Below are 25,514 nucleotides of genomic sequence, written 5' to 3' on the forward strand. Positions count from 1 at the left end.
CACACACACACACACACACACGTGTCTCCTATTTTTCGTAGTCCCTGGTTTTTGTCTGGCATCTGGTGCCTTTAATTTGCTCCTTCTCATGATCTTTAACTGTAATTTGAGTAACTGGGTAAAGTAGCAAGGTTGGGCTCTTAAACCCTGGGGCAGTCCCCAGAGGTGACAGACTTGCAGTAAGGGTGACCTCAGGAGCACAGAGCACTCACTTGTGAGTCAGGAGTCCTGGGCCCAGGGCTGTCACTGAATCATTGGCCTAAATTCACACATCTGGAGAAATCCTTTGAAGCACAGGCAAGTAGAGAGATTCCTGGACTTAATGCTATTCTCTTGTGGATGGAAGCTTTCAGAGATCCCGTACATTACTCTGGTTCTCTCTCATAAAATAAGGGTAATAACCTTTCCATGTCACCCACCTCCCAGCACTGTTAGAACGCTTGTAAAATGCAGAACTTGTAAAATGCACAGGGACCTATGATGCCACCTGCCACCTGAGGAGACCAGGCTGCAAGGACTCTCTGGGTTCCCTTCCTGCTCCATCATCCTGAGATCCTGGGTCCTTATAAAAAGGGAAGTCTGTGCTGATGGCTTCAGCGAGATTAGGGAGGAAGGAGTGGAACCTGGAAACAAGAGGGTATCCAGAGTCAGTTTCAGTCTCTTAATTCTTCAAACGTGTGAAATTACCCATGCCTGACCTAGCTGGGAGTCCAGCAAGGCGTCATCTCAGTTGGTTGAACGTCAGTGGTCCTGTTCTTCTCGCTGATTGTCTGAGCGCTGACTGTATTTCGGTCATCTTTGTAGATGTTTTACACATGTTAACTCATGTCATGTTCACAACAGTCCTATGAAATAAGTACTATTATTTTCACTATTTTACAAATGAGAAAAGCTATATACAGAGGGTATTAATTTCCTAGGGCTTCCATCACAAATTACCCTAAGCCAGGCAGTTTATAACAGAAGTTGATTCTCTCACAGTTCTGGAGGCCAGAAGTCTGGAATCAAGGTGTCAGCAGGGCATGGTCCCTCTGGAGGTGATAGGAAAGAATCCTTCTTGCCCCTTCTAGCTTTCTGGTGGTTGTTGGCAATCCTCGGCATTTCCTGGGTGTGGCAGCATATCTCCAATCTCTGACTCTGTCTTCACACTTCCTTCTGTGTGTATCTCTTTGTCCAAGTTTCCCACTTCTTATAAGGATATCATTCATTGGGTTAGGGTGCACCCTAATCCAGTATGATGTCATCTTAACTTAATTACATGAGCAAAGACCTATTTCCATATAAGGTCAAGTAAAGTCTAAGGGTTAGACTTAGACTTGTCTAAGTCTTTTTGGGGAATACAATTCAACCTACAACACAGAGAATTTAAGCACTAATTTTCCCAACATCTAATAATTGGTAAAGCCTCGTGTGCAACTCATATAAAGATGAAGTCCCACATGATTCAGTCTCGGTAAGGGGTTCCACCAAAAAAACAGAAAACAAAAAATTGAAAACAATTGACAGTTCAACTCACTCTCTTGAGAAACCAGAAGGACAGAGATGTTCCTATCACAAACATTCTTAAATGTTCAATTCCTCCCCCACTGATCTCTCGCTCACTCTTCCTTTACCCAAAGTCTTTGTGAACTCCACAAGGCACTCTTCCGCCTCCCTCATCCGTCCTCCACACCCCATACACTGACTCCCTCTTGGAGCTGACAATCGCAAAAACTGTCCCCTGACATGAGACCCTCCCTGCCATGGACTACCATATGTGAATTTCAGTTATTCTGAGTTTCTTGATGGTTTTATCAGAATTTTATTTTTCAACATATTGTTTGTGTGGAATTAAAGATTTTCAGCTCTGTTGGGACCCAAGGGCTAGAGAAAATGAGAGGAGGTGAGAGGGTGATGAGAAGCTCCCATAGCATGACGATAAGGATGGGAAGACTCAGGTGCTTATGAGCGATGAAGGGGCTAGAAACCACCACTGAACTTCCAGCTGCTTTAGTTGCCCCTCCTGTGTGTTCCCTTTGTTTGTTGACTTGAACTAACTCATTTTATGCCATTGGGTAGAAGCTGGAGAGAAGTAACTGTGGGCCTGAGTTTCTTTTTTAAATACTTTTAAAGTATAAAAACAGAGGACAAAAGAAAAATTACCTATAGTTCTGCCAGCCACTGTTAACTATTGGCTCTAACTCCTACCACTTTTATGTTCAATGCAAACTTTCAACATAGTTGTAATTACCCTATACATTCAATTTTCCCTGCTTTTTCACTTAATATAACCTACTAAGAATATTTCTAGATCATTGCAATTTCTCCATTAATGTGATAATTAACAGCTGCTTAACTAGCTTAATGCCATTTTAACTGTTCCCCTAGAATTGGAAATTTACATTCTTTCTAGTTTTTTTATTAGTATGTATAGCTGCTACACACATCGATCTTGGAAGGTAGTGAGTTTCTCATCTCTGTAACTGATTGTGAAAAAGTGGGATGAGTTTTTTTGTTTGTTTGTTTGTTTTGAAGAAGATTAGCCCTGAGCCATCATCTGCTGCCAATCCTCCTCTTTTTTGCTGAGGAAGACTGGCCCTGTGCTAACATCCATGCCCATCTTCTTCCACTTTACATGTGGGACGCCTACCACAACATGGCTTGCCAAGCGGTGCCATGTTTGCACCCAGGATCCAAATCGGCGAACCCCGGGCCGCCAAAGCAGAACGTGCGAACTTAACCGCTGCACCACCAGGCTGGCCCCAAAGGGATGAGTTTTTGATAAGGGTGTGTTACAAAGATGTGAGGTTAGACTAGGTACCTTTAAAGCCCCAAAGGAGCCATGAGATTGCAATTCTCCAAATTTCAGTTCACAAATGTCAGTGTTATTCTTTGTCCAAAATTGTTTCCTTACTCCCCATATCAGTTACCTATTGCTGTGTAACAAAACGCTCTAAAACTTAGTAGCTAAAACAATGTCCATTTGATTTACCCATTATTCTGTGGTCAGGAGTTTTGGCTAGGCTCAACAAGATGGTCCTTATGCTGGACTTACCTGAGGTCATTCACATGGATACAGTCATTTAGAAGCTTCACTGAAGCTGGAAGGTTCAAGATGGCCTCCCTCGCCCATCTGGTAGTTGGGGGTACTGTCAGCTAATTGGTCCAGAGACCTCAACTAGGCCTACTCATCTCTGCTCTGTATCACCTTTGTTTCTCCAGTAGGCCTGACACACCTTCTTTACATCATGGCCTCAGGGCAGTACTCCACCTAGGAAAGAGCTACAAGTCCCATTGAGGCCTGAAGGAGTTACAAGGCCCCTTGGACGTGGCACACCATTTCGTCACATCATGTGCTTTTTGTCAAAGCAAGTCACAAGGCCAATGCATGAGCAGCAAAGCTGCTTTGCAAAAAGGGTCTGTGTACAGGAATGGAAGGGATTATTATACGTATTTTTGCAAACAATATATCACAGCCTATCCTCTGGCCAAAATAATTCATGTGCCTCCCATGTGTAAAATACACTTTTTCTCCATCCCCCCGAAGTGTCATCCCATTAGCACGTCAGGCTTGCAGTCCTGGACCTCATGATTTAAATGGGCTCCAGAGGCAGATGAGACACCCAGGATATAAATCCTTGAGTACAGTTTCTCTTGATCCAGAGACCTCTGAACCCCAAAGAAAAGTTATCTGCCCTCCACAGACCCAATATCTTCCTGTCTCGGTGATACAAGCACAAGACAACCACAATAGAACTCCCATGGATAAATGGGAGGAATAGAGGCATATGACAGTTACTGCTCCATAGCAATTCTGAAATCCATCCAGGCTCATGTTGCCTACTCCAGAGACCAGGAATGCTCCTTGATTAGAGCCCAGTTCTGCTCCCTGGGGGATTCCTCAGTCCCTTGCTCTCTGTAGCTCTTGACTCTGCCCTCTGGCTTCTCAGCTTCACCTTCTAAGACATTCTTCTTTTTCCTCCAAAATGTCCCATGTTTACAGCTGAGTAGTCCTTTCCACCTACTTCCTGTGCATTGAAACTTGGGGCCTAGAGACCTGTTTTCATTTTAAATTGTCTCAGTCATTTCTAGTTCATGCTGGTCAGTACATCTCCCTTGAAATTTTTTGTGTGTATCTCTTATATGTCAGAATGTAGTACACGCCACTGAACAAAAACAAGACCCACAGTTCTTTTCAAAGTAGGCTGTCTCTACTTTGGAAGGCGTGTCAAGGTACTGTGGGACCATACCCTTCAAGTTCTTCATTGCCCTTTTGTCTAGCTGACGGGAGTCCTAGGCACTGCCTGAAATCTTCTACATCCTCACGTAGTGTCTTACAGCCACATCTTTGACTTGATTTTTATCCTGCAGCCATTTTGCTTTTAAAATAATTTGCTAGTGGAGAGACTAGGCATGAAAGATAGTCTTAGTTTCCAACCCAGGTAGTCCTAGGCCCTCTGTATTTCCTCTAATTTCTGCTTGCACACTGAAAATGTACCTCTTCCTGGAGTACCTTGCCATGTACAGCTAGAATCACGTATCTACACTTTCAACATTCTCTCTGGTGATCTCCTTAGCCAGATCCACAAGTTCGTTAAGTACATTTTTCTACCTTCTAAATCGCCATAGACAAGTTGGGCCAATGGTTTTACCACTACGTGACTCAGGTTACCTTTTGTCAAACCTCTTATAGCAGTTTTCTCTCTGCTTTTCTAACCTCTACTTGCTAGACGATCCCAAAAGTGAAACCACGTGTTCTAGTTTTTTGTTACTACAGCATCCTACTTCTGATACCAATAACTGTATTAGTCAGAGTTCAGTCAGGAAAGCATAGCTTCTGTGCGTGTTGTGAGGTAATGGATATTTATGGGCATTAGAACTCATAATTATCGGAGGAGCAGAGGAAGTGAAGCTTGGGGACAGGGAGTTGGAGGACCACAGAAAGCTCACTAATCAGTTCTCCTGAAGTCCTGCAGGAATGGAAATGTTGGCATCTGCAGAGGAATCTGAGAATTCAAAGCCCATCTAAGGAGCCAAAGTGGTGCCATAAGGGGGAGCCCACAGGAAGAGGTCTGTGAGAAGCTGTTGGCTCTGAGCAGCTACCACCTCTGTGGGTCTACCTGCAAGTGTCTGGTGGTAGGTCTGGGCCACTGTTGGCCATCAGAGCTGGTGGTTGAAAAGAAGAGCTGAATGCAGAGCGGAAGAGAGTTAGGACAAGTTAGAACCTACTACGCACATCCACATCTGTCCATCTCTGTAACTGATCACAAAACAACCTTCAGAGCATAAAGACTGTTGACTTCTAAACTCACACAACTCCTTTTTTTGGCCAACTCTACCCTGGAAGTACACAGCAAAGGAGAATCTAGGGAATTGACAATGGGACAACCCCACACACTCCTTGAATGTCTGCCTAAATTAACTCTGAAAGACCCTTCAAGGGCCCAGAGAAGATGTCACAGGGCCTCCAGGATGTAGCTTGGGAGCAGTGACAAGCAAAGCCATGAGGCATTTGGATCTATAGGACAGACAGCCTTTGTTTATTCGCCTAATGCCTTAAAGGAGCATGAGCATTATCAGCCAGGGAATTGGGATGCTGTAGTTGTGGACGTGGAGCAACCACTTACTAGATAATGACCTTGCCCGATTCATTTAAATCAGAGCTACCTTCTCCATCCGTTGGTCCAAGGAGCTGATGGGGAGCTGTCCATGCCTTTGTTGAACTCTGATGAGATGACTTTATGGACATGTGAAGAGCAGCCATAGCTGTCCTCCAACTGAAATTTGGCCAACTTTTCTGCTTCCCTGCCTTAGTTTTGCCTAGGAGGCTTGTGCTGTTTCTACTAAGGTAGAAAATTCGTGGAAGACAGACTTTGGCTTCTCCTCCTTGGAGCTCTCTTCCCAGCTCCCTGTTCTCAATAACACCCCTTCTCTACATCAGGCGGTGGTGGGAAGGGAGGAGCATTGAGACTGTGAATACCCTCAAGCCTCCTCTATTCCTTCTGCCTCCATGATCTCCCTACTCCCCACAACCCTCCACCTACTAATTCTACCTGCCTAAATGTCACTCACTTTTCCATCCCAGCTCAAAAGATATTCTCTTCTCCTAAATGTCTTCTGACTCCCCTCAGCTGGATGCAATTTTTTTTACCTTCTTTAAACCCCTGGGGCTACACATCTTTCATTGCAATAACTATACCCCAACAATACCCAACACATACACATTTCAGTACTTATCTTATTCTCCTAAATTTCACATTCCCAGAGGCAGAGGACTTGCTTATTAAGCTCATGCAACAAATAAATAACTTTTGGCAACTTCCACATTGCACTCCAGACAGGACTTGGTATATAAATATTTGTTGAACTGAGTTGAAAGAAAACAAATTAGGGATATGCATCCACTTGTTGGTGTCCTAAATAACAATAGTCTGAAAGGACATGGCTGCCCATCATAAATAGAAAAATGAAGAGTCTGTGATCCTCAGCCCTATGGTTCTCTATTATTATGAATTTTGTGTCTTCGTTTTCGTTTGATAGGGTATTTCTCTCCATCATGTTAATATGATGGCTCTAGAAATGGGACAATCCACATGGAAGCCAGAGCTCAATCCTGTGCCTGTACTCAGACGCAAATGACTTTTGTAGAATTTTACAATTCATAGCAGGGGCTGAAAATATTAACCAGGGCCAGTGACCCCTCTGTTTAAGTTACCCCTGGAGCTGTCGCTGAGCCACATCCTCCCTGGGAGATAGTCCATGCACCCAAGATAAGGTTTCAAGAGACCCTTGAGCCAGAAAAATTGTCTGGCAAAGTGTCTATGTCTTTTGTCATGTATTCTCTGAGTTGGTGTTTCCTTTCCAGGGTCAGAACAGTTTCCGAAAGCAAAACTGATATCAGGAAATGCTTGTAGTTATCTCTCTACCCTTGGGCAAGTCACTGCCCCTCTCTGGACCTCAGTTTCCTCTAGAAGGAGGGGGATTGAAATAGCCCTTAAAGGTTCCTTCCAGCTCTGACATTCCAGGACTCTATTCTGGGCTCCAGGCTAAATTCCCAGGGTCCCAAGCTACTGGATTCCTCTTCCCTGCTTCCAAAGGTGTGTATGGCTCAGATTTTCCCATGAGTCGTCTGGGGCATGCTTACCTGTCCTCTGGAATAGTGTGACTCTGCGAGTGATGACTGCTTATCTGCCATCATGAAAAGATCCTTAAGCCTGGAGGTCATTTATCACAGAACTCTTCATTAGATCTCTCCCTAATCCAAATTATCTCTAGTTGGCTTCACTTGAAAGTGTCCATGCTATAGGCATTATAGAAGCCAAGAGACCTTGGGGATGTCAAATTACAGGAAGGAGGCTGCTGTGTCTGGAACTGCTAATGCTCAAGGCGTGACTATTCATTGGTAATTGATTTTATATTACACAGTTATAGACCACAAACAAGTTCAAGTCCACCAAGTTCTTCAGCAGGAAGCAATCTGTGTGTTGAAACTCCTGTTCACCATCTTCTAGTTGGTTTATTTGATGTATGGATGTGATGACTAGTTAGAATACCTGTATGTCAGAATTGGAAGAGAATTTAGATGTCAGCTAGTTCAAACCCCTGGTTTACCAGGTGGATAACTGAGATCTAGAGAGAACGTGACCATGTAACAGTTTATAGCAGAGTCAGGAACAGGGCCCAGGACCTCTAAGGTCTATACACCTTACATGACTTCAAAGCAGAAATCACCAACATAGTGCACTCTAGATCATGTAGTTACTCAAAACAGAATCCCTTTCCCAGGCCTTTAGTCTAAATCTGTTCAGTCTCATTTTTATTAAGTTCTAAAAGACCAGCTTAACTGGTTTCTATTTTATAACATATTTCACCTAATAAGCTGATAAAAAGATAGGAAATAAAACACTACATGAAGAAGACACGAGAACAGCAAAGGTATTACAGTCTGGGGATGTTCAATACAGGGCAAGCAACATTGCACAACTCATATCCCCAAGACGGTTGACCTTCATAACAATGTCCCTGGATCACCAATGAAGGGATAGCATGATTCACTAAGAAAGCAGGGATTTCTATGAAGCATTTTAATAACCACTACACCTAAAAAAATATTTTTTAATTCTATTTAGGTAAGATTTCAGCTATCTGGAAAATTCAGTTAACCAAAATAACAAACCAGCTGTGATGTTCAAGGAAGTGACATTTCAGCTGTGTTCAGAGAAGCACATTCTACAGTTATAAGGCTAGAGTGAGCTCGGCTAGTATCTGCAGAAAAGGAGAATAAATAGCAAAGCTGTGATCTCATCTTCTGTTTACAATTCAATTCCCAAAGTTAGTGATTAATTGTCCCTGTGTTTTGTTGGCAGGGAAAATTGTTTTTCTTCAAAACTCCCACTCATTTTAAATAAATAAATCATTAATTTCAAAACAGAAGTGTCAAATGTCAAGATACCTCTGACATTTGAAGCTAATGAACAAAACAATGAATTCATTAGAAGCTACTAGAGATAGGCAGCCTTTGAGAACTTTCCTTTAGTGACTTTGAAAGGCAGAGGAAATCATTCTTGGTAAGAGATTTTTCTCATGCATCTTGGCTAAAACATTAATCTAGAGGTTACCAACACAAATATGAGGTTAAAAGAATCAGGTTAGGTGTAAGATGATGGAATGGTGGGCAGGCCAAGTATTGATAGTCAACCACATATACCAACCAGCTACCATGCTGTGCTTCCCAAATCAAACGCACATAAAATCAGCTTTAGGCAAGCAGTTTAGGATCTCTGCTTGGATCTCAGAATTTACGCAGGGCCTCTGGCTCTTCCAAAGTAGAGAATTCTTTTAGCAAATAGACAATTTTTGCATCTGGGTCTTGACACAAACATCATGTCTGGATGATTTCAGTAGTTTTTGTATTATTAAGACTACCTATAAATATAGTTCTGATTCCATGACTTCCCTGCTCAAAAGTTTTCAATGTCTTCCCTTTACTCATAGACTTAAGAGTCACTTCTTGTTACGGCACTCAAGGTCAACTGTAATCCAGTTTCAAACTGTCCTTCCAAGTACATCTTCTCCTCCAATCCCTACAGAATCCCTGGCTTCTCGTTGTTCTCAGAATGGGTCTTGCACTTTTAGTTCTTGATAATAAATATTTATTGGGTAACTGCTATGTTCTAGGTCCTGTTCCCAACACTGAAGACACATCTGTAAAGATAATAGTCTTGTGCTTCTGTAGCTAACATTCCAGTGGGGACCATTCACCCCTGAGTGTACTCCCAGTGCTATGTTCCCATTAAAGCACATGTCACACTGTGTAATAGCTCTATCTGTGTTTGTTTTCCTCTCTCTGAACACTGCCTCCCCTGCACAATTCTATGTCTTCCTCATTTCTCATCACCCCCTATCCCATGCTTTGTTCAGTGGCGGGTACGCACTGAACGCTCAATGAATGATTTATATTGTATATAAAGGTTCTTTTCTTTGGAACAGTGGTAAGTTTCTGTTACGTATAGAATCCATCCATGAGCTTATCTAACTATTTCTGAATTTTAACATTGAGTTGTTTTCAACAAATAAGCCATTTGGTTATTAACAGGAATGACAAATGTCAAGTTACTTTTGATGGAACTAAACAAAATGAATGAAACAATGATTGGATGGTCACATTGCCTTATCCTGTAATGCATCTTTCTTCAAATCCCAGAATCCCTAATCTCTTTCTTTATATTTCCGAGGTCTACTCATGGGCAGCCCCTTCCTCTTTTCTCCTGGAGACCAGCAGAGAATCTAACTTGCAAAGCTGCTCATCTTGTTCCCTTTCTCTTTAACCTCAAAGGTAGAAACTGAATACCAGGTGCTGGCAACATTCTGTGGCCAGGAGACCACAGACACAGAACAGACCCCTGGCCAAGAAGTGGTCCTCTCCCCTGGCTCCTTCATGTCCATCACTTTCCGGTCAGATTTCTCCAATGAGGAGCGATTCACTGGCTTTGATGCTCACTACATGGCTGTGGGTAAGTTGGAGAACTGGGTGACTCATCCACAGATCTCCCTTTCTCCCCAAAGACTAAAAGTGCCTGGTGCTGTCTTCTTTACAAGGAACACCTGTATACTCACCACATAGATTCTACTGTTAATATCTTTCCTCATTTGTTCTATCACATACTTATCCATCTGTCCTCTATCTATCCATCAATTCATCTTTTCTGATAGATTTCAAAGTAAATTGCAGACATCAGTATACTTCTCCCCAAATACTTCAGCATGCTTACCATTTTGCTAGAGTTCAATATCTATTCACAGGTTTTTTTCTTTTAATATAAAATTTACATACAATGAAACATCAAAATCTTAAGCACATTTGTTGAGTTGAAAAAATTTATATTCATGTGTAACCTGTGACCCCAAGAAGACGTTGAATTTTACCATCAACCCAGAAAGTTCCCTCATGTTCGTTCCCAATCACACTCCACTCTCACCTCCCTTAGAGGCAACAACTGTTCTTATTTTGTTCCACTTAGACTAGTTTTGCCTCTTCTAAAACTTCATATAAATGAATGCGCACAGACTATATCCTGGGGGCGTGAGAATTCTTTTACTCAACATAAAGTTTTTGCGTTTCATTGACGTTGTTGCAGTGCGTCAGTAATTTGCTCCTTCTCCTGGCAGAAGAATTTTCCATTGTATGAATATGCTATGATTGTTTTATCCATTCTCCCTTTGATGGACACCTGAGTTCTATCCATATTTTGGCTCTCACTAACAAAGTTTCTACAAACTTTCTTGTACAAGTCTTTTTGTAAACACATGTTTTCATTTCTATTGCATAAATATCTAGGAGCAGAACTGCTGGATCATAGGGTAGGTGTATGTTTAGTTTTATAAGAAATTGCCATACCTTTTCCAATGCGTTTGGACCATTTTATATCTCTCCAGCAATGTATGAGAGTTCCGGCTGTTCCTTATCCTCACTAACACTTGATGTTATCAATTTTTAAATTTTTAACCATTCTCCTGAGTATGTAGTGGTGCCTCATTATGGTTTTAATTTGCATTTCCCTGGTGACTAGTGATGTTGAGCATCTTGTTATGTGCTTGTTGGACATTCGTGTATCCTTTTTAGGGAAATGTATATTCAAATTTTTAAACCGAATTGAGAACATACATCTTTTTATCTTTATACTTGTAATGTTTAGGACAAGGCTTGACCCACAGTAGGGACTCAGAAAAGAAAGAGGAGCATGGAGTAAAGTTCAAAAGCCCAGACTGTGGAGCCAGACCCCTGGATTTGAATGCTGGCTCCACCATTTACTCTTTGTGTGACTTGGAGTCAGTTTTTTAATGCCTCTAAGTCTCAGTCTCATCGTCTGTAGAATGGGGATAGTAACAATCCTGCTTGCTATTGTTACAACTGTTAGAGGATAGCGGCACCACCAGGAATCAGGTTGCCTGGGTTTGATCCTGGCTGTCTGTGATCTTAGGTAAGTTACCTCACCTCTCTCAGTTTCAATTTCCTCATTTGTAAATGGAGGTAACAGCTAATTCTGGATTTTATGTGAAAATTAAATGAGGGAATGCATGTACCTCCCAACAAAGTGAGTGGCCCATACTAAGTGTTCTGGAAACGTTAGCTGTTGTCTTCTTCATCATGGCTGGGTTGATTGACGGAGAGACTCTACCTGCCCCGCAGATGTGGATGAGTGTACGGAGCGCGAGGACGAGGAGCTGTCCTGTGACCACTACTGCCACAACTACATCGGTGGCTACTACTGCTCCTGCCGCTTTGGCTACATCCTCCACACAGACAACAGGACCTGCAGAGGTGGGGCCCAGGGGTGACTCTATACATCACCCTTCTGTGCCACATTTTCCAGTAAGATTGGGGGAGCCTCAGAGGAAGGACTGATATGTAGCAGGAACAGTTAAAAATGAAGTCAGAGAGCTGTGCCTCAGATACCACATGGATGAAGATGCTAAAATGCCCACTAGTCTGGAAGTCCAGGTGCAGGTTCCCAAAGGTCTGCATTTGAGAAGCCCTGGCCTCTAGGCCATTTTTCTTCCTGGGCAGCAGGAATTTCTAGTCTGTGGTCCCTATCTCCTCTCCTACTGAGGGAATCAGCCTGGCCGGGTTAAGGGAAAACCTGGGTTTCCCAATCCTCTCCCTCTGAGCCATGAACTAGACCTCACATGGCAGTTCTATTTTCTCTTCTCTTCCATGGCCCCTTAAGTTCCTCTGTGATAGGGAGAAAGGAAAGAAGAGAGGAGAAAGAGGCAAAGAGAGAGACAGGAAGAAAATGTCCCATTCCTTCTATCTCTCTCTGTGTTCATCTCTCATCAACGTGCCTACTTTGCTATAGTCTCAGGCTGGGGCAGGGGTGGGGAATTGGAAGGGTTCAGCCACTTTCTGTGAGGACCTCCCCGGATGCTGGGGTAACAGCCACATAAGCAAGTGGTGAACTGTAATAACTGCTGTACAAGGAGTGTGGACACATTCCAGTCAGGCCTGAGTCTGCCTGGAGAGGTGGGCAAACCCCTCCCAGAGATGGTGCCCCTGACAGAGATGAAAGGACAAGAAAGAGGGGGGCATTCCAGCCAGAGGGAACAGCTTCTGCGAACATTCAGAGGCATGATGGAATTCGGAAACTTTGGGGAACTACCAGTAGATAGCATGACTGCAGGGCAAGGATCTGCGTTCTAGAAAGATCACTTGGAGGCTGAGTGAGGGATCTTGGAGGAGGACAAGGCTGGAAACAAGAATTCTTTTCCTTCTTCCTTCAGAAACTTCTACTTGCTTCTGAATAAAATCCCTATATGACCCCTGAGGATAAAGCAGACACACACAGGCATTTTCTTGAAGAGGGTTATATTTCCTATGGCTTTCATTCAATAAGTATTTATTGAGTATCTACTATATGCTGATTTCAGTGGGGGGCTAAGAATGAGCAAGTTTTCTCAATCTTTTTTTCATTTTCATCTCTGCCCCCAGGAGTCTTTTTAAACATTCTATTCTTAATTGTCCCTACCCATGAAATTTTAATTCCACAGATATACTGTATATATGTTCATGTGTCATATGTCTGTCTCTGTATTACATATAAAAAGAGTAACAACTCCCCCCCCCAAAAAAACCAACTTTATCCCCCGTGGGGGTGATATTACCCCCATGAGAGTGAAAATGAAAACAGATGGGGATTCAAGAGACCTCATTCTAAACCCTGTTCTGCAGCCCTAGCTGTGGGATTTCAAGTTAGTCACACCTCCTTTCTGGGCTGCGGTTTTCTTATTTGCAATAAGAGGATAAACAAGAATTTAGAAAGGATTGGCATCCCCAATCGAGGAGGGGTCAGCCCAAGGGGAAAAGTTCAGTGACAAATGAAGGGGCCTTGGGCAGGGCTAAGCCACGGCCAGGGTCCCGGGATACTGGGTCCCTGGTTGCAGCTGCAGTGGGGACAAAGCAGAATCCCTGAGGTCAGGGAACTTACAGTCTAGATGGGGGAAAGAAAACCCACAAACAAATGTATTACATCATGTCAAGTAGTGGTCAGCAGCGTGCAGAGAAACCAAGCAAAACCAGAACCCAAGAGGGAGGGTGTGTGGAAGGTCCTTTGTTAGATGAGGGATCAAGAAAGGCTTTGAGCAGAGACGTAGTGGAGTTCTGGGCTGAGGGGGAGCAGACAAAAGAGGACCAGACATTCCCCAGACACTCCATCTCAAAACCTTTCCAGCCCAGACCCCTCCTGTCCCCGCCAATCCCAGGGAATCTGATGCAAAGGTCACCACACTCACTGCCTTTGAGTCTTGACTCAGCAAATTGCTTGGTGTGTGACCTTGGATAAATCACTTCCCCTCATTGAGCTTCAGTTACCCCATCTGTAAAATGGGGCTAATGATTCCTCCCTTGCTTGCCTGTGGTGACCACTGGGAAAATTGTACAGTAACAGATAAGGAAGGGGTTGCCGTGGCCATGGTTGTGGCGTACCACTTGGCTTGGTGTGTTTCCCGCAGTGGAGTGCAGTGACAACCTCTTTACCCAGAGGACCGGCGTGATCACCAGCCCCGACTTCCCCAACCCCTACCCTAAGAGCTCCGAGTGCTTCTACACCATCCAGCTGGAGGAGGGCTTCATGGTCAGCCTGCAATTCGAGGACGTTTTCGACATTGAGGACCATCCTGAGGTGACCTGCCCCTACGACTACATCAAGGTAAGCCTGCAATGGACACTTGCCCTGGGGATGCTGGGAAATCTTGGCTGAATTGGGAAAATTGGTATTCTTGGCCCTCTACCTTCTCCCAGAATAGAGGGCCAAGCAGCTTGCTTCCCCAAAAGTAATTATTTGGAATAACATCTACCAGCTTAATGAGATCCAGTCTAGGGATCTTACCTGATCCAAAACTAGCCCCTTGGCCACCTGCAAAATCCCTTTTGTCATGGAATGTAACATCATAGTGAAGTAACACCAGGGGTGAAGGTCATAGGGACCATCTCAGAATTCTGCCTACCACACATACTATCCCAGGAGCTGTGCTATGAGCCTGATCCAGGCACTTAACCTCTTGGGGCTTTACTTTTTCCCCTCGCCACAATAAGGGTGACAAGATGAAGCTGTCGCCCAGGATTGTAGGAGTCACTGAATGAGGGTTAAGGAGTGCTGGTCCTCAGAGATGGAAAGAAAAAGAGTTAAAGGCATAAGAAGGACCCAGGACTGGGAGTTGGGAAATCCAGACCAGCTAATAGTGCCTGTTCTTTTCTCTCCATCCTCACTGCCTCTATCCTAGTCCAAACCCTGTTATCTCCTAGTCAACTGCAAAGCTTCCTAGCTGGTTTTCTTGCTTCACCTCTTGCCCTACACAATCTGTTCTCCTATAGCCTCAAGGAGGATCCTTTTTTTTTTTTTTTTTTTTTGCTGAGAAAGATTCGCCCTGAGTTAACATATGTGCCAATCTTCCTTTATTTTGTATGTGGGTCACTGCCACAGCATGGACACTGATGAGTGGTGTAGGTCCATGCCTGGGAATCAAACCCCAGGCTGCCTAAGTGGAGCACACCAAACTTAACGACTAGGCCATGGGGCTGGGAGGAGGGTCTTTTTAAAAGCCAGATTTGATCAAGATGGCCTTTGGAAATAAACATGAATTCCTCAACACGGTGTGGCCCTTGCCAGCCTTTCCAACCTCACGCCATGGCCCTCCCTCTGTTCCAGACACACTGGCCTCCTTCTGTTCTTAACACTTGCCAGGCTCTCTCCCACCTTTGATCTTGATCTTTGCATATGCTCTTTTCTCTGCCTGGAGTATATTCTCTCCTCCCGTTCAAATGACAAGCTCTTATTCATCCTACATGTCTCAAATCCAATGTCATCTCCTCAAAGAGGCCTCCCCTGACGACCTATTTAAAGTTGTTATCTATTATGTTACTGTCTATTATAGAAATGATGAATTATATAGGTTACATAGATTTTACTACATAAATTATAAACATAGAGTGTGTATTTGTACTACATATGTATATCATTCCAATTATTTTTTATAACCCTTACCACAGCCTGTAATTATTTTGTTTGCTATTTATTGTTAGTCTTCCCCGACCGGACTGCAGGTTCTTCGAGAGCAGAACTCTTTCCTATCCTGCACCCCTGCACATCTGCTCTGCCCCTGTCTAAGCCACAGTATGTTCATTCTTGAGCAGAGAATTGTTAGCCTGCCTTGTCCATTTCCAGGGATGTGGTAAATTATAAAGGGGAGAGTGGCGATGAAACTGATGAATGGTAAGACCCACTAAAAGCATCAGTGGATACCATGGGTTCACATAGAGGCTTCCAGAAAACTCTGGGGTGCAATGTAGAGGTCATCCCTGTAACAGCCACCACTGCTCAGTTGTGATCCTCTTTTTTTCTCTATCTTGCCCCTCACAGATTAAAGCTGGGCCGAAAGTTTGGGGGCCCTTCTGTGGAGAGAAAGCCCCAGAACAAATCAATACCCAGAGCCACAGTGTCCAGATCATGTTCCGCAGCGACAACTCTGGCGAGAACCAGGGCTGGAGGCTGTCATACGGAGCGACAGGTGACTCAGCCTCCTCCCTCCTGGATCACCCTCGGTCACTGTGCTCAGCCTAACGGGACAGTGACTGAGGGAGGAGGGGGTGCAGGCCTGGGACTCCCCTGGTGATCTGGTGGGATTCCCAGCTCTGCCACTGAGTAGCTTGGAACCAAGGTACATTCTCTGTCTTGACTAAGTTTCCCATATATAAAATGGGGGCAAGGGCAGCAACGACTATGGGTTTGAACTAGACTAGTAGTATTCAAACCTTGCTGTACTTCAGAATCATGTGGGGAGTTTTTTTTTAATTTTGTTTCCTGAGCGCCACCCCTCCACCCCCTGATTCACTGGACCTAAGAGGACCCTTCCAGCTCCAGCTTTCTCCAAGTCTGGGGCAGGAATCAGTGTGGGCCCTGTAGCTCAGAATGTTTCATTAAGGTGGTTTACGCCCTTGTGCACTCCCTCTCAGACTAGCGAAGCCCATGGGTCTCATTCCCCAGTAGATTCTGGCACAAACCCTGGTAAAGCCATTTGACTCAAGGGGTCTGCAGTAACTCAAGGAAGAAGAGGATGAACATCAGTGACAAGACCGCAGCTGGGTGTGACTAATCCAATTCATAGACTGAAATCCTGGCCCTGCCTGCATTGTCACATTCAGTGCCCAGTTCAGCGGAGAGGAGTCAAGAGGATATGAACAGAGGAGAAAACATGTCAGGGTAGGACCAGGCTGGGAATCCTATCAGATTTAGTCTTTTGAAGAGAAGGCTCAGAGGCATGTGATCCCAGTCTCTCCGCCATTTTGAAGAATGATCTGGAAAGAAAGAGCAATTGGGGTCATTCGGAGTGGCCCAAGAGGGCAAACTATGCCCAAGAAGTAAAAATTACAAGGGTATAAATTTCCGCTGACTAAGGACACACTATTCCTTCAGTCAGAGGAGTCCAGCACAGAAGGAACATGTTTGGGAGGCATTGAACTCCCTGTCACTGTAGGGATGCAAATAGATGTTTGATGTCATTAAGGAAGCTTCAGACAAAGGTTATACCCATTGGCATTTAATATCCTTTCCAATCCTGAGTTTTGATGAAACCCTTTGGCCAACTACCTCATGTTACAAATGAGGAAATAGAGGTCCAGGTTGGAAAGTGACCTGCTCAAGTTTCCAGAGTCTGTCTCCTTCAGGCCCTGGAGGTCCAGGCCCACATAACCCAGTTCTGTGGTTTTTCCACCTCCATCAGGCCCTGCATTCTGGGGTCTGGCCTCTGGCTTCCAGATTTTCCTTATGTTCTCACCAGCTGTCCTTTCATGGTTCCCCACAGGGAATGAGTGCCCAGAGCTCCAGCCTCCCATTCATGGGAAAATCGAGCCCTCACAAGCCAAGTATTCCTTCAAGGACCAGGTGCTCATCAGCTGTGATACAGGCTACAAAGTGCTGAAGGTACCGGGCCCTGCCTGGGGAGGGGGAGCCACCAGGCCAGAGAGATTCTCCAGAGCCTCCCAGGGCAGGTGGGCTTCCAAAGCTTGTCATGGTCCCACCACAGTATTTCCCAGCTTCCCCATAAACCTCCAAAATGACCTAGAAATTCCAGTCTTCTGAAAATCCAACGCATGTTTCCCTGACTCTCACTTCTAGAAGTGGCGTAAGAGTCTTTTATCAGAGAACTGGCTGGTTTGAATTTCAAAAAAATCTAGATCCACTCAGCCCTACAATCAGGACAGCACAACCTTAACAAATTTCCTCAGGCTTATGCGGGGAAACTGGGACAGGAAGTAGAGACTTAAAGGAGGCAGATGGGCATTGCTCACTCTCCCACCCTCTGAAACGGCAGTTCTCCTAGCACTTACCTGGTTAACCTAAAAAACAAAAACCACTTCCCAGGCCCTACCTGAGACCAGGAAAACCAATCACTGCTCCCCACCCAGAGGTTCCTGTTCTGTTGCCCAGGTGAGTCTGATGTGAGCCAAGCTAGAGGACCACTGCTGTCACAGAATGGTTCTCCAACAGGGGTCCCCACTGCAGCATCACCTCACGTGTTAGAAAGACGAAGTCTTGGTCCCCAGGCCAGACCCACTGAATCAGAAACTCTAGGGGCTGTGCCCAGCAGTCTGTGCAAAAGCCCTCAGGGATGCTGATGCTTGCTCACATTTGAGAGCCACTGCTCTGAAAAAGGAGTCAAGCGGACAGGTTCCCCTTCAAAGACAGTTGCCCAAACCACTTCTTGTACACAGTCCTTGCCTCTCTCCAGAGTCTGAATGGGGAATTTGAATTCAGCATCTCTCTTTCCCTTCTCTTCAAGCTTTCCCTTGGAGGCTCATGGTTGGAAAATCTCAGTCGAGGACAGCTGGATTTGGAGCTTGAGCTGGTTTTTCTGGGAAACAGCCACCAAACCACTCTCCTCCTTCTTCTCACACCTTCTTCATGTTTCTTCCTAGGATGACGTAGAGATGGACACATTCCAGATCGAGTGTCTCAAAGATGGGACATGGAGTAACAAGATCCCTACGTGTAAAAGTAAGAAAACAAAATCGGGTGATTGTATGGGTAATGAGCTCCCCAGCACTGGTGGCATCTGAGCAGAGACATACAAGGCTGACAGCTTGGCAGATGAACTCTAAGAGAGATGGGGGCAGGAATTCAACAGACACATTAGGGTTGGACAAAAAGGCTATTCATGCCCCTTTCTGTAATAAGACTTTAGGATTCTCAAAAAAACTTCTTGTGGGTCCCAGTTTGCTTTCTAAATATTAATTTTACCTCTGCCTACAGACAGGTTGCCAAACTTGCTAAAGGAATAGCATGTCTCCATGTCTGAAACTAGCTCGGGCAATTGCTAATTCAGGAAACTATGTTGGCACTGGTGCCCAGAGCTGTGACCTTGCCAGTCTCTATGTGGCCTTCTGCCATATCCACTAAGTCTTCCGGGACAGCTCATGCCTTAGGGCTGTGGAGTCAGCACAATGGACCTGTGTGAAGCAGGGGTCACAGCTCTGCACTGGTTCTTGGAACCCAGAGTTCTTGCCTTAGCTCTGCTCCTAACCCATCCTGTGACTACGGACTAGATTCTTCACCTCAACTGTAAAATAGAGTTGGGACTAGCTTTAATATTCTACAATATGGCCCCATGGTTCTAAAATAACATAATCCATATAAATCACTTAGTGAGCTCTGTAAAAATATAAATTGCCAGCCACCACTGCCTCTCCCCCTACCAGGTGATTTCAATGCAAGACTTGTAAGGACTATGATTTTAGGAAACTTATCTATGGCAACAGTGATGTCTGGAGGCATGGTGACAGAAACAGTTAGAGAAAGAAAGAAGAGAGGGAGGGAAGCAGAGAGGATGTGCTTTGGAATGGAGAGGTGAGAAGTCAAGAATTCGGGTTGGACCTGCCCACCCCCATTTCATGACTTCATGCAAACTTTGGAGTGGTGTCCTCTTCCCTTCTAAATGGCTTGGATCCAGTAATCAGGTAGATCCACTCCCATTGGCCCAAGGGGGACACTCTCAAGGCAGGGCTCCCTTGAGGCAAATCCCAGGCAGAACTTTGGAGCAGAATATGCTTGTTTTTAATTTTTTTAAATCTATATAGATGATGTGGCAGGAGTCAGAGCCCAATGTGGTGAAAGGGAGATGGTTTATGGGTTCAACAGAAAGTTTCCACAAAGATTTACTGGATACCTGTGCAGAGGTCTATAGGGAATTCAGATGGAAAATACAAGGTCCAGCCATGGAGGAACTCACATGATGGTAGACATATCCACCATCTCCTCCAACACACAGCTTATGTGTAGTGCTGTGACTGAGTTCTACCCAAAGCACTTTGCAGGGCAAAGCAAGGGGACGTTCTAAAGGACGAGGTAAAGGAGGATGTGGGGTGTAGATGACAGCGTGTGCCTTGGAGCCAAGAAGTTCTAGATTCAAACCCAGACTCAACCAGTTGAGGGTCCCTAAGCAATTTACTCAGACTCTTTTGGCTTCGGTTTCCCACGTTCTAGATTTTTCTGAGAACTGAGTTAATGTTTGTATCATACCTGTGGAGCACGAGGAAAAGCTCAATGAAAAGCTTATTTCTTCCTCCCACACAACCCCCTCTCTAGGAAGAGGTTTGGTTCCTCTCACTTTGCTTTTAGAAAGTAGGAAAACTTAATAATATTTTTTTTCCCTGATGAAACACACACACTTTTGATTGTAACAGAAATGTTGGTAGAGTACGGCACTATGTATATGATGGTTCTATTTTATGTGACTTATGTTGGTATACAAAAGAATGCCTGTCATTTTGAACTGAAGAAAAGAAATTTTTTTTTTCTCCCTAATATGACCCAATTGTCCCAGCATAGCCTAGATTAGGACTATTCAAATCCCCAGACTCCTGACATCTCTGCTCATTCACTAAGTAGGTATTTATTGAGCATCTCTCCATCCCAAGCATGTGCTGGGTCCTAGAGGAGATGCAAAGACAAAAACGACTGAGAAATTGAGAGTCCTCAGAGATTATGGGATTAGGAACAGACAGGAAGTGTGAGTATGCGGTGAAGAAACTTGCACTGGAGCAGGAAGTGGAAATGATGGGTGGTTGTCCTGGCCCTGCCTCCACCTTGCTGTGGTGACCCCGGATAAGTCCTCCTCCACTCAGAATGCCATCTGTCAAATGAGAGTTGGTACGAGATGACTGCAAAGCTTGCTCCGAGGGCAGAATATTATAATCCTCATGACCCAGGATTTATGACTGTGCAAATTTTCAGAGTGGTACAAATTCCACAATCCCAAACTGTCCTTCACACTGGCTGTACCTAAACTGTGCATTCTTAATCAATTCTGGTGGAATGATTTCTGTATTTCCTGCGTGAACTGTTTCTGCTTTGCTTGCTAATTTTTCTCTTTCTCTTCTTTTTCTCTCTCTCTTCCTCTTTCTGCTTCCTTTCTCTGTACCTCCTGACCCCTCTTTGATCTTCACCATGGTGGCAGAAACCGAAATGGATATGGAGAGCGAACTCGAGTCAGAGCAAGTGACAGAATGAATGACGGGACCCCACACAGTGCAGACATCCGGGAATGGATCACTCCCAAGACCCCCGGGGTCCCAGAGCTCCTCCACCCCTCCCCACCCCACCAACACTCCAATTCCCATTGCAGTGTGGATTAGAATGGATGCTGGGAAGACAGCCCAGCCTCAAGCAGCTGAAACTGCTGTGTGTATGAGAACAATTCTCCATGTCAGGGTTCATGCGTCATTCAAACATTACTCTGGAAAATAATGAAAAGACAATGGGGGATGTTTTTTAGCACCTCTAAGTGGACTGTACTCTTCTCAAAGGAAAAATGACTTTGGTCCCAGAGACACAAGATTTAATATACAATCACATGGCTGACCAGGTCAAATGGGCCCTGGTTTCTAGTCCACGCCACAGCTGAATTTTAATTGGGGCAGAATGCCTGTGACTTTATGACTTTAATATTTTTACCCGTTGCTACTTTCTTAACAACCACGAGTAGGTGAAACTAACAATAACTCATATAGCATGGATTTTAAGGAAATCTAGACATATTCTTTTGCCAGAAAGTTTCTCTTCCACCTACACCTTACACAGGGCTTAAATTCCATCATCAGATGTTTTTTCTTCTGGAGCGTGCAAATTTTGCATTTCTGAAAATTCCTTGATTAAAGTTTTTCAAAACATAGGTATCACACTGGAGAACAGTGGTTGTCAGTTCTGGCACCATGGAACATCACTGGGTCATAAATAATGATAAAGAAAGGGCTTTGGAGTGGCAGCCTGCATTCTGGGAATCTCTGCTTCAGCCTGAACAAAGTCTGGGTAGACATATCAGAGAACTCCTGCATTACAGGGTGACTTCTCAGTCTATTTGGTGATTTAATGGCCTCTCAATGAGGGGAGAACCCCGCAAGCGTAGACAGTGAGAGGTCCAGAGACTGAGGTGCCATCCAAAGGCAGGGGAGCCCCTGAGAGAGGAGATGGGGCAACCAATAAAGACAAGCGTCAGCTGGATCAATATTTTTAAGGCCACAAATTATAATAGATATTGTACTCAGTGTGATAGAGGGAGTCATAATTTAGGCAGAAGATTTGATATGGACCCAAATAATTGCAATACCAGACAACGTAAGATACATGCATCTGAGAGAGATGAATAAAAGTCTCCTTAGGGAGAAATGAGGAAGTAGCCTGATCTGATTAGAAGAGTGAGGAAAGGCTTTCAAGAAGAAGCAGTGTCAGATCGAGGCCTCGAGGGTGAGTCCAGAGCATGGACCACAGGGTTTTCTCCGTGTGAGGAAAGCAGCAGGTGAGACAGCAGCACAGCTAGGGGTCTGTGATGCTGGAGCACCAGTGCACTGGGGGAAGGGATGAAGATGAGGTTGGGATGGGGACATCCCTGGGGCCTGAGTATAGGGTGAGCTGATTGTATGTAGTTCTCTAGGAAGCCCCCAAATTGTGGCAAAGCATGCTCAGGACGGCAGGTCAAGAAAGGTGTGTCTGAAGGAAAGTAAACGGTAACAAGAAGTGACAGTGGAGACAGGGTGTGGGCTGCTACATTGCATCCCGGAGAATGATGAGAAAGAGAGGCCAAGGGAATGGAAAAAGGAAGAGCATTTTGAGTCCAGAGTGTGGAAGTGGCCAGAAGAAGCTTCAGAGAAAAAGATGAGACCCTTCACAGAGCGGAAAAGATAAGACTAGCTGAAGAGGCAGGGTCTGGATATAGCATCTTTGATTGTGCCAGGCAGAGCTTAAAGGCCACTCGAAGGGCAAGTTGTCTCCAGGTTCCAGAGAGATGTGGCTCTCTGCCTGCCATGTACACTTGGGGAGAGGTGCACCCTTTCCCTGCTCACTATACCCAGGCTGAGGTCACCTCTATTTCCACTATTTATCACTCTCCCTGTCTGGTTGTAGGACCAGCTTTATCCATGGGCAAATTTACTTCTCTAGAGTTAAGTGAAAGTAGGTCCTCTATCCAGAAAATCTCTGCCCACCAGTGCTGGCCATGTAACAGGCTCCCAATAGTCTGACCACCTCGCCATGTCTAAGACCAACCCTGGAATTCCTCCACCTCGAACTAGGTAATAAGTCTTAAGGATAGCTTCAGCAAAACGACCTGCTAGAGCAAAGTTAAGATAGACAAGAGTCATACTACCAAGATCCAGGAACACATCAACGGCATTTTCTAAAAGAGGAAGAAAAATCTGCTGTGAGACCCAACAGGAAAATGCACTTAAAATTCTTTGTAGCTTCACTTAATAAACATTATCGCCTCTTGTTATCCTAGTGCTGACCCTCCCATGCTTTCCTTGCAGAGTAGAAGTGTGTCTCTACTTTGGGGTGATCAAAACAGATGGGAATGATTTGACCAGGGAGCTGAAGGCCAGGACAAAACACTAAGCAGTTCTCTTGGCTTTTGCCTCCCTTGTGGATAGGAGTTACCTGCATTTACTCTCATCCTTCACCCCTGTCCTCCACCCTGGAGGACCTGCGAGTCACCTATAGTTTAAGTTAGCTCTGTTCAATCGGAAAGATGCATTTGTAGTCCTAAAGCTAAAAGTCGCATTTCTGAGTAGCATCTCAGGTGTAAAGTGCCATCTCTCTTTATGATGAGATGAGGGAAATTCGGGAAATTCTGCCATAGTTTTGGAACGCTGTCTTCTGAAATTATCAGAACATTGACAGCTAATGTCTGCCATTACCCAGCTAATATTGATTATAGGCCAATTTAGCTAGAAAACAGATCCTTAAGAACTGTCAGTTTGGTTTACTTAAAAGAGCACTGAGTTTAAGGTCAGTTCTAGTTGTCTGACCGTAACTCACTGTGTGACCTTAGACCAGTCAAGTCTCCTCTCTGGGCTCACCTTTAAAGACGGTATTCTAGATTGCCTGCCTTCAGGTTCCTTTTCAACTGTGAAGTTATATGAGTCTTCTATGATTCTTCAATTCCGGCAGAGGCTGTTAGACCTAAGATTAGAATTTCCTTAGAAATGAGCACCATCCCCTAATGGAGGCCCCTGAAGAGACACTGACAAACTGGGTCCTCATCCTCTGACCTGGCTCACAGCAGACTCATGCTGGACTCTATCAGTGCTGGCAACTCCCCTAAGATCTAGCTGGACTGGCAGCTCCTCTAAGACCACCTCTGAGAAGCAGGCATCTTTGGTCTTGTTCTGCAGCCATCCCCAATGTCCCTGCACCAACAATTGGAAACAATGAGCAGATGAAGACTCAAAGTTGGTTCACACCTGACTCTACCCCCTGCCTTCTGTGCCTGCAGAGAGCCAGCAGGGTGGGGCTGTGGACTCATGCAGGAACTGGGTTTCTTTTGGTTTGTTTTTGTTTTCTTTATGCCAAGCTCCAATGTGAACACATTAACTGCTCTTACTCAGCATGTGTTGGGTCTGGAAGAACTGAAAATTCTTTGGTTCACATGAGCCAGAATTTTCTCGCTGAGCCACAGGCTTCATGCTTGGGCAGAGGAGGCTAAGAGGATTGCACAACAGAACTGGAAGTCAAGGAAAGGGCCCTGGCAGGGAAAGACTGTGGTCTGCTTAAATCTCAGCAGTCCTGCTCCTGCCCTGGAATTGACACCAGGCCAGGTGAGTTGACCACACGATAGATGAGAAGGACCCCAAAAGTAGGGCCACTGGTGACTGCTATGGGAATGGTGCCCCATCTCATAGACTATAGCACTGCTCTCTGGAATTGCGCACATCCATGTGAGACAGACCCACCAGATGGCCCCAAGAAGAAGAACAAAGGGTAGTTGAGGGGTCTCATTCTCTTCTCTCTCAGTTGCAGACTGTGGAGCCCCAGCAGAGCTGGAACATGGGCTGGTTACCTTTCCTACCAGGAACAAACTTACCACATACAAATCTGAGATCAGATACTCCTGCCAGCAGCCCTACTACAAGATGCTCCACAATACCACAGGTGAGCTCCCCACGCTAAACCAGCCCACTCCTGCTTCATACCCTCTGAGTCTCAGCGTTAGGCTGGAGGCTGAAACAGCCAGTCCATTGGCCACAGTTTGGGAGGAATTGGGAAGAGAAACTCTTAGAGACATGCCTCGCCTCTCCCTGCCTCAGGCTAACACCCCAAGAGTTAGACTGTATGGTAACCCAACACCCACACATACACCCTCACAGCCTCTGGCAGAGAAGTAACCCTCAGGGAGATGGGAAGGCCAATGGGCTCTGCCTCTGCCACAGACTAGTGCTAAGAAAATTCTCGTAATTTCTCAAAGCATCCAAGTCCTCACTTCAAAAAAGGAGCAGTAAAATAGCTCACGTTGCTATTGTAAGGCTCAAACAAGATGGTGGACACAAGTGTGGGTTACTAAAGGGTTTGTTAGGTGGAGAAGGGAGGGAAGGGACAGTGCTCCACAGAGAACGTGGGAACCTAGGCTGCATGGCTAATGAGGAAATGTGTCTGCTAGGGCCCGGGCAAGGAGGGATAAGCCCCCAGACAGGCAGGGGTCAGGCTGCACAGAGCCTTGGA

At 45.0% G+C, this 25,514-nt stretch overlaps 1 protein-coding gene across 3 annotated transcripts in view; it reads left to right on the forward strand.

Moving 5' to 3' along the window:
- MASP1 (MBL associated serine protease 1) overlaps positions 1–25,514 on the forward strand; it is a 64,755-nt gene that overhangs the window by 16,629 nt on the left and 22,612 nt on the right. For all 3 annotated transcript variants that reach the window (XM_046658928.1, XM_046658930.1, XM_046658929.1), the window contains exons 3-9: positions 9,815–9,992; positions 11,669–11,800; positions 13,984–14,180; positions 15,891–16,038; positions 17,332–17,450; positions 18,446–18,524; positions 24,810–24,947. In XM_046658928.1, coding sequence (XP_046514884.1) covers positions 9,815–9,992; positions 11,669–11,800; positions 13,984–14,180; positions 15,891–16,038; positions 17,332–17,450; positions 18,446–18,524; positions 24,810–24,947 — 991 coding nt within the window. The remainder of the gene's footprint in view (positions 1–9,814; positions 9,993–11,668; positions 11,801–13,983; positions 14,181–15,890; positions 16,039–17,331; positions 17,451–18,445; positions 18,525–24,809; positions 24,948–25,514) is intronic.

The sequence above is a fragment of the Equus quagga genome, chromosome 4 (assembly GCF_021613505.1).
Source record: "Equus quagga isolate Etosha38 chromosome 4, UCLA_HA_Equagga_1.0, whole genome shotgun sequence".
Classification (NCBI taxonomy): domain Eukaryota; kingdom Metazoa; phylum Chordata; class Mammalia; order Perissodactyla; family Equidae; genus Equus; species Equus quagga.